Source organism: Typopeltis vanoorti, chromosome 18, assembly GCF_054136105.1.
Source record: "Typopeltis vanoorti isolate ZY-2024b chromosome 18, IOZ_Tvanoo_1.0, whole genome shotgun sequence".
NCBI classification, from domain to species: Eukaryota; Metazoa; Arthropoda; class Arachnida; order Uropygi; family Thelyphonidae; genus Typopeltis; species Typopeltis vanoorti.
In genome coordinates, this window is record NC_143566.1 from 87,026,833 (window position 1) to 87,036,965 (window position 10,133).

General features: G+C 40.5%; 1 protein-coding gene across 1 annotated transcript in view; it reads right to left on the reverse strand.

Annotated features, from left to right (window-relative positions):
• The window catches only part of Ahcy (adenosylhomocysteinase), a 136,949-nt gene extending 130,636 nt beyond the window's left edge, over positions 1–6,313 (reverse strand). Inside the window, exon 1 of the mRNA XM_090408641.1 lies at positions 6,199–6,313. Coding sequence (XP_090264767.1) covers positions 6,199–6,226 — 28 coding nt within the window. The 5' untranslated portion in view covers positions 6,227–6,313. The remainder of the gene's footprint in view (positions 1–6,198) is intronic.
• Between the last annotated feature and the right edge of the window lie 3,820 nt (positions 6,314–10,133).

Here is a 10,133-nt window from a genome sequence, read left to right on the forward strand (position 1 = left end):
CCTGAACAACAGAGACTTCCATGGCTATGTTCTACAGAAAACTCAAAACTGAGGCACTAATAGGAGAGCTAACATCCACACTATGTTCAAAAGATGAACTAGTTAAGAAGCAATTACTATACTTATTACACATTGGAGTCCAACAACTCATTACAAGAGTGTACTCTACACCACAATCCATCACTCACTCACACAATTCCATCTACTCTCCACTAATAGAATCTGTCAGCATGTATTCTCTGGCCAATTTGCCTGTTATGCAGGATGGAAAAAACACGTTACCAGAAGGAAAAACTGCTACCTGTGTATGAGATCAACTAACTCGCTTTCAAAAGTCCATATAGATTCCTTTCATCATGAAAAGAACTGAAGTGAATCTTTCCCGATCAACGGACATACTGTCCCATCATTTCTCCAACTGCACTACTGAGGCATAAATTCAAATGTATAGGAGAGTGGAGAGGATTATCAGATATGTACAAATTGCAAAAAATTACTGATGGCTAAGATAATGGCTACTGAGATGAACCTGAAATGGACATCTTAAATTACAAATTTAATTAAAAACAGTTACCTTGGTCCTGCAGTCCTCAGAACCTAAACTGACCTTTTGTCAAGTGCTATTTTGTTTATTCCATGTATACTATTCATTACAAATACACTGAAATACTCCAAATTCCTGATAAGTAGAAATTGCAATTGTCGTTTCTATCTCGCCTGCTGACAAATTATTATTATTATTATTATTAGACAACTCCAGGGAGTCCAGAGACTCATCGAGGGAGTGTGTGCCAACAGTATCGAACGATTGGCTCCCTTCCAACTACTAACCGCGCTCAAACTTACTTAACTGAACCATTGAGTGGAAAAAAGATGGCGGCTCGTGTGTTAGTGTTGTGTATTACTGATGATGAATTATGAATTGGTTTGATATGTTTTTAGCGATTTATATTTATGCTTATTCATTAGTAATAGTAGCTAATTGCTTGCTACCATAAACAGTCACTTTATTTTCCATAGTGCTTTATCCAAGTAAGTCATTTGTAATTACAAGCACAATTCGCTAGGCCTACATTGCTAGTAAACTAACTCAGTCTACAGGACATTTGCTGTAGACTGAGTTAGTAATAGTAAAAAGAGTTAGTAAAAGCTTCAAGCCCTGCGGGATCATATATTGCTAGTAGTCCGTCTAGGTCTACAGGATACTTTGCTGGCAGGCCGCCGGCCCTGTAGGATTATTATACTGCTTTTAACCCATCTCTGCTGGCAGGAAATTGCCATGAGATGGACAACATCAAAGATCACATCCAGTTCCTTAACAAGGAGCAGTCTCTAGAAGTGCTCAAACTTATAAGCAAATTAGAAACTGACTGGCCAGGATTCATAAAAGAGTACATTCACTCTAATGATGGAGAGGAGGAGGAGAATGAGATCTCAAAAGGATCTCACTGCTCTGTCACCAAAATCCCCCTGTCAAAATATCTCTCAAGGGGAGCACACTTACAAAAGAAGAATCATAGAAGACCAGATGGATGAAGACACATGTACGTTAGAAGTCCCAAAGAACACCGAAAAGGTTCCACCAGTAATACTTAGGGACAAGGACAAATGGACCACTGTCACCACAGCCTTTAGAGAACACAAAATTGCTTCCTGGGCAAAAAATCAAGATGAAGGAGTCAAAATCCAACCAGCCTCAGTCACTGACTACAGACAGCTAACAAGACTAATGGATAACAAAAGTCTCCCATATCATACTTTTGCTTTACCCAGCGAGAAAAATCTCAAGGTTTTGCTTCGCGGAGTGACCAAGAGTGTCACCTGTGAAGAAGTCACCACTGATCTCATGAGTCGGAACCTAACACCAGTGAAAGTGAGCAGGATGCTCAGGGCAGATAAAAGACCAATGCCACTAATACTCGTAGAAATTGATAAGACACAGAAAGAGATTTATGAATTAACAACGATATGTGGCCTCAGAATTTCTACTGGAAGAAGTCGATGGCTGGGCAGTGCCATAAGTGCCAAAGGTTTGGCCATGCCCAAAAACTCTGCAAGGCAAATTACAGATGTTTAAAATGTGGTGAGGGCCACCAGACAGTCATGTGCACAAAACCAAGATCCACTTGGTTTTGTGCACATGAAACTCCAGCTAAATGCACAAATTGTGGAGGACCTCACCCTGCAAACTACAAGGGATGCATTACACACCCAAATAACTGAAGGTTACAAAAAAATACCCCTCCAACACAATTCAGCGATGCTCAAGCCAGCTGTGCTAATCCCACCCCAGCCCAAACTATCAGTAGCCCAACAACTCAAGAAAGGAAACAAATGCCTAAAACTTATGCAGAGGCACCACAAACAAAGGCTACTCCATCTCATGACCATATAGGCTCAAATCTAACTTCAGTACTAACTGCCTCACTAGCTACCATGTTACAAGAATTCAGTTTGACGAATCCTTCACCATCCTCCACGAAAAGATTCCTACAAGGTACCCACTCAATTCTGACAGCATTCAACAATGAATAGAAGAAAATTCCATCCCAACTCTCTCATGATCACGGCATGGAATGCCAACGGACTCAGCAATAAAACCCTAGAACTACAAGAGTTCTCTCACAGGCATAATCCTGACATAATACTGGTAAACGAAACACATCTCAGGCCAGCTAATAATCCCAAATTACGGAACTATACTATGTACAAAACAGATAGACTAACCAGAAGTGGAGGAGGAACAGCTATATACATTAAACACTATCTAAGCCACAATGTTCTGACCAATCCCCAAACCAAGAGATAACAGGCATTGAAGTTAATACCAACAACGCTGGCAATATCAAAATCTACGCTGCATATAATCCACCCAGCATTCCATTGCTGGTATCCAATTTGGACCCCATTCTCGGCTTCTCCGACTCCATCATCATGGCTGGTGACTTTAATGCCAAACATACAGCCTGGCATAGCTCCACAATCAATGATAAAGGTCGAATTCTAAACCATTACGCAACGCAAAATTCTATTGTTGTAACCGGACCCACAGAGCCCACCCATCATAGCTCAACTGGAAGTTTAGATGTACTTGACAGTTGTCCTCAAAAACATCAGATACCAATACCAACAGGAAGCAATAAATGAACTTTCATCAGATCATAACCCTATTCTGCTTAAACTTGGTACACAAGAACAATTCTCCCCTCCCCACTCTTTCATATCTTGGGACAAACTCACCAGAACCTTACCTGATCACATTGGCCCAGTCCCTACTATTCATACTAAAAAGGAGATAGAAATGGCTGCAATCAACTTTACCAATCAAATCAAAAATGCAATAAAGGCAGTTACCCAAACCACAGTTTTTCACCCTAGTTGACGGATCCCCGAGGAAATTATGGATTTAATTAGACTGAAAAACAAAGCCAGAAAGCTGTATCATAACACAAGAGCTCCTCAAGATAAAGCAAATTTGAACAAATTAAACAGACAAGTACGTGAAGCCCTCCAGACACATCGAAACCGGGAGTGGGAATCTAAGCTAACAAAATTAGGACAACTCCATATGGAAGTTTCTGCGAACCTTCCGCACCAAAAGACAACTTTTACCCCCAATTCAAACCTTGAAAGGAATAGCTCACAATGATGGGGAAAAAGCAGCAGCTCTAGCCGACAGCGTGGAAAGTCAAGGCAACCCCTCATATGAAAATGTGAACATCAATCTTATCTACAAGATTCACCGCCGAGTTAGGCAGGCCATAACAGAACAAAAAGATGATCTAGAATCTCTCACACCCACTTCTCCAACAGAAGTTATAAACATTATAACCCACCTGAACAACAATAAAGCTCCAGGCCCAGATGGAATTACAAACAGAATAATTAAACTTCTCCCCAGAAAAGCCATTGTACATCTAGTCAGCATAATTAATGCCATCCTCAGATTCCAGTATTTCCCTTTAACATGGAAAATAGATGTCGCACCAATCAAAAAGATGGGAAAAAATGCTCAACTCCCTGAAAACTACAGACATATCAGTCTTCTGTCTAACCTTGGAAAGATTGCAGAAAAAGTAGTGCTTACTAGAATTCAATCACAAACGGACCAACTACATATAATCCCAAATGAGCAATTTGGATTCAGAAAAAACCATTCTACCGTTCAGCAGATCCACAGGCTGATCGAATACATTTCTGAAGGCTTCAACTGGAATCTTCATACAGCTGCAGTCTTTTTAGATGCTGCAAAGGCTTTTGATAAGGTGTGGCATCAAGGTCTTCTCTACAAACTCATCACATTCAATATACCTATTAATCTAGTTAAAATAATTCACTTTTACCTCAGAGACAGATACATGCAAGTCAAAATAAATGAAACTATCAACCAGGCGCAAGGTTCTGGCAGGAGTACCGCAGGGCTCACTCTTGGCCGCCTTGCTGTTTTCTATCTATATTGCTGATATCCCTCAAAACCCAAGCTCAACAATCACTGCATTATATGCTGATGACACTGCATTATTAACCAGATCTCTCAGCCCAAAACTGACTATTAAGAGACTCCAAAGCAGCATTCACATGTTGGAAAGATGGTTTATGGACTGGAGAATTCAAACCAATCCACAGAAGAGCTCAGCCATACTGTTCACTAGAAAAAAAGCCTCAAATCAAGGAAGATATACATTTACTCGGTGTTAAAGTCCCATGGCAGAATACAGTCAAATATCTTGGAGTAATTCTGGATAAAAAAACTACAATTCACCAACCATATAGAACACATAAGTTCAAAGACGTCTAAAGCAATAGCGCAGCTCTACCCCATGATCAACAGAAAAAGTAAATTAGATACTCAGAACAAACTGCTCATATACAAGATGGTAATACGCCCAGTCATAACTTATGCATCTCCTGCGTGGAGTCACACTTCGAAGACAAATATTCAGAAGCTGCAGAGAATACAAAACAAATGTCTGAGAATGAGTTTAGATGCTTCATGGTTTATCAGAAACTCCCAAATCCACAGAGATGTCAGCATTCCCTATATCACAACTCTTCTTCATGACCTAGCTGAAAAGTTCTTCAATAAGACAATTGATCATCCGAACCGACTGATCAAGCAAGCTTCAGACTATAATGAAGCAGATTTCTGCAAATACAAGAGACCCAAGTCAATTCTATGCTCAGCTGAACAGAGTTAACCTCACTGCCCTTTCAGGGCGAGCTTAAAGCTCAATAATTCTCCACCCAAAGAACTTTCCTTTTCAGATGGAGGGGAATATGAAAAGCATTTATGCTTCACCCATCAAGTCAGTACCGTTATGCGTTAACTGAGCCATTAATAGCAGAGGCTCTGCCAATCGACCAACCTTTGCCGGCAAATGCATACGATTGATGGTGTGCGTGTAGGAAGAGCACCCAGAGCACAAAATTATTCACCACGATCGTGCACACTCCTATAAGGTAATTTGTAACAGTTATTAAAAATAGATCTGAAAGGTTCAGAACGCAAGTACTTATAAAATGTAAGAAATGCTCAAAATGCGCCGATTATGGTACTTTCCTATATTACACATGTATATCAACGATCAACTTGCACGACAAACCGGCTTTCCAAGAAATGTTTATCTAGATTTCAAATCATCGTCTCTTATGATGCAAGAACTACTGGGAGAACTGGTGCTCGGCAGTTTCGATAAACGTTTCTTTTGATTACGCCGCATCGCAATGCAGCTTATTGAAAATACTACGGCATATTCTTCCGTCATTCACAGCGTGCACTTAAAATCAGTTTCGCTATATCCTCTAGTTATTATTACACGGCACTTAAGTGGAATCACAGGACTCATCGTGGGAAAAACAAATTGGAAAGAATAAATCGGCGAATAGTTCAATGCAAAGTTGACCTAACAGATATTAAATTAATCACTATTCATTCAACTTTCGAACCAGAAAGGAGCTAAGTAAAATTAATCCAAAGCACACGACATGCAAGCATTTTCTGGAATTCGGATAGTTAGCATGAATTAGGTCTTAATGAAAAGGAAAGCATCAAATAGGTATCATACCATCAGCTTTTCTTATAGCTGTATCAGTTATGCGATAAGAAAAGATAGATTGAAATCATCAAATAATACGTTGCCAAATGCAATTTACGATGCTAGTGAATCCCTTGCATCTCTACCAAAACAACGTACTTACCAACTTTATACGGTGGCTTCTCACTCATAATGCTAAACTTACTGCAGCAAACTACAACACTTAAACTCTAACCGCTACAAACAGCGGGGAAGAAGTTGAATTGAAGTCATGCTTTACTTTATATTTAACAGTGCGCCATCTAGCAAACCGGAATTTTATTTTGAAAAATATTATCTAAAATTTGTAAGCCAAATACATCGAATACTATTGTAGAGCTGGCGTTTTGACTTGATAGGGAATTTATAAGCTTTACCAGGGAAGTGTTAAATTTGCACACCTCATTAGGAAAATAGTTTAACTCATTCTAAAAGAAAATATTTTCATTTGAACGAGTTAATTAGGTAGAAGGTTGGGGGAATTTAGTTAAGAGTTGGATAGGTGTAAGCCTCAACTTTCAACTTTCCTCCCTCCTTAGATGAAGTCATCAGCCTCCACTGAGCAGTTCGATGAACTATTGGACATGAATACTTTAAGTGGAAAAGACCTAGGTTTGAATCTCATTTAACCCTCTAAACAACTAAGGCAATGCCTAGAAACTGCAAATTTGGAGGGAAGCCAAATCCTAAAAAACTATCTCTACTATAAAAACAATGCTTTTTATTATTTTATTTTTAATTTTACATATCTTCTGAATTTAGGCAAGAAAATCGACCGTACTACCCATTATTTCAGACAGTAACATATCTTGTTAGGGTTAGGCACCAAGAGATGGCAGCACTTGTCTGCCAGCCTCTTCATCGGTGGCTGCTGTAATTAGTGATAGACATGGCCCAGCTATCTCTGATTGGCTACCGGTGGAGATTGAACTGCCCACTCGGTCTCCAAAAAAGCTAGATAGGGTATAAAGGTCTCACCTACTCCCTATAAGGGAATAAGATCCTATTCGGAGGGAGACGATCCCGAGTTTCATTCCGATTTGATCCCGCCCGATTTTGGATAGTTTGTCGTAAAGTTTTTCAGTGTAGTTTATTTTAAAATGAGCTAAAATTCGGAGTTTACTACTGTACCGTAGGTTCGTGCTCGATAAGCAGAGCAGGTAAGAATTTTTAGTTTCTATTTCGCTTTCGTAAGCCTAGCCATGGACAAGTCTTTCGACGATCTCAATTTTCAGGAACTTTTGACGCTATTCAGGAATTTAGGCAACTTGCTACATAAAAAATGGCCAGATAAAATCGGAGCACACCAGATCCTCGAAGTGGAGACAGGGGATCCCCATCCCTCTGAGCTTCCTCATTCTTCACATGACAACGCCAGTGAGTCAACAATAAAACCTGAAGACACCTCTCTTTCAAACTCCAGTGGCTTTCAGGAAGTTAAACGGAAGAAGAGAAAGAAAAAATCCCCTGCAACAGATCCTGAAATAATACCTCAGACGTTGGAAACTACAGCTCCAATGGATACATCAGCACTAGCTGATGAAAGAACAGGGAAATTGACACAGCCCAAAGAGAGGATTCTGCCAGTAATCTTGAGAGCTAAAGAAAACTGGGCGTCACTTGCAGAGACGATGAAGAACAATAACATCAAGTTCTCATCAGCTAAAAACACCGATGATGGAGTCCGCATACAGCCCGAAGGAGCAATGGACTACCGCCAGCTCACCAGACTTATGGATGAACAGAAAGTCCCATATCACACATACCAACTGAAAAGTGAAAAAAACCTTAAGGTAGTCATCAGAGGTCTGGCAGAAACCATAACAACTGATGAAATAGCTACTGACCTCAGATCACAAGGTCTTGAACCAATTAAGATCTCACGCATGTACCGCGCAGACAAGCGCCCCATGCCTCTGGTCTTAGTGGAGATCAGTAAAGACCACAGAGCAATTTACGACCTTACTATAGTCTGCAACTTAGTCATCAAGACCGAACCACTCAGAAGAAAGGCATCCGCCGGTCAATGCCACCGCTGCCAAAAATTTGGGCATGCACAAAAGTTATGTAAAGCAGATTACAAGTGCGTAAAGTGTGGTGACAACCATCCCTCGCACACTTGCACAAAATCATCGTCTACACCTGCTAAATGTGCGAATTGTGGCGGCCCCCATCCAGCAAATTTTAAAGGCTGCTCAATTCACCCATCTAACCTACGGAAGACAAGAGTGGCGTTGGCTCTGCCCACTCAGATTCAAGCCACGAAACCTTCGCCGGAAGTCACAGTGCGGAGTGTTCCCGCCGATAAAACATACGTTTCTGCCGTCTCTCCACGGATTTTACCCGTAGCCTCGACAGCTTACAGTGAAAATTCTGCACAGATTCTTGCTGCCTCACTAGGGGAGATGTTAATAGCCTTTAGCAACATGAACCCCTGCCAAGCCGACACTAAGAAATTCCTCAGGAATACTCAAGTCATCTTCTCCATGATCACCCAATGACATGCTCTCCTGCATCTCGATGCTGATATCCCAGATATTTCCACATTGCTTCGTAACACTACCGCTAACTTTCTCACCTAAGCAGCTTTTCATTCCAAGAAACTCATTCAGGAGTTTTCTAAGCGCCCGAAAGCTGCACTACCTTTCGGCTCAGGCGCTTCCGCATTGCCCTAATCAGGGTGAGCCGAGTGCTCGCTAACCTTTAATATAAGTCTTTTTCATACCGATGAAGGGATCAGAATCCACGGGATTGATATCCATCAAGCCACATAAGTTATCATAAGGGAATAAAAGGCATTAGCTGATTCTTTTTTCCTGAATTTAGGAGCGGCAAAAAATACTCTGGTCAGGATACGTTACATATGGAAGTAGTAATAGTCGTAGTGATGTTTTTCTCCCCAAAATAGATAATTGCAAAGTTAATTGTTTTTAATTTGCAGACAAAAATACTATGCACAATATATAGTACAGGAGGATGGGCAAATTTTCTAGGCCCACTCAGTGATTAGTAAATGATGTAGTGCTGAGGGTGGATTGTGTAGTGTAAAGTGGATTGGTTTCTCACAATAAGCCTGAGGAAGAACTCCATGGAAATCATGCAATAACTATAATAATAAAACAGCAATAATAAAAAATAATAATAAATTTCTTCTATTCAAACCGAGAGAGAGAGAGAGAGAGAGAGGCCTACTTCTAAACTTTTGGTAGACATCTGTTTTATTTTTATAATCGTCAATTCCCTTTTTTAATCCGAAAATTTAGCAAAATGGACAGGCTTGTGCAATATACAGCCTCTCCATGTCAATTCCACCCCGCCATCCGGTGATGAGGCCAACAACCTGCTTACGGGGGCCTGAAGTGGCGAATGCCATTCCATGCACAGTGAGTGATGCTTTTCAAGGACATGTCTAACATATTTAGAGATCCAGACTTTCCGTTTCGAGGATACAGCAGTTAAATAGTGATAAAGCAGGCTGGAAGCCAGATAATGACGGAACCAGTCAGTAACGAGTCAAGTGGCTTCCCGGTCAATTGGTGCATAATCCCGCTGCCACATACTCTGCCAGTTCGTGCCTGGTAAGGGAGTCTGTGCAGTGATATGTCGAGGCCACGGAATGACAAGGAGACTGGTCGCTCTCTGTACAGATGTCATGTTCACGAGTTTACCTCCTCACTGCATATCCGCACTCTTTTAATAATAATACAAACATGAAACAGTCACAGAATGACGGCAACACTGCGAACAAAATATATCTCCTTCAGCAGCCAACTCATCCATACAAATCAAACCAAATACAATATTACAAACTTACCAGGAACTCTACCAAAATTAATTCCATGTCGACTTTCCAAGCTCTGGACAATAATCTGAAATCTGGACAATAAAACAAACAGAAACAGCAGAAATGAAGTTTATGAGAAAAACTGCAAAGTATACTCTATTTGGTCACAAAAGAAACGAAGAAATAATGAAAGAATTAAACCAAGAATCAGTAATAGAAAAAATTAAAATCCTTGATATGCATGATGATGACTTTCCAAACATCTGTGGCATAAA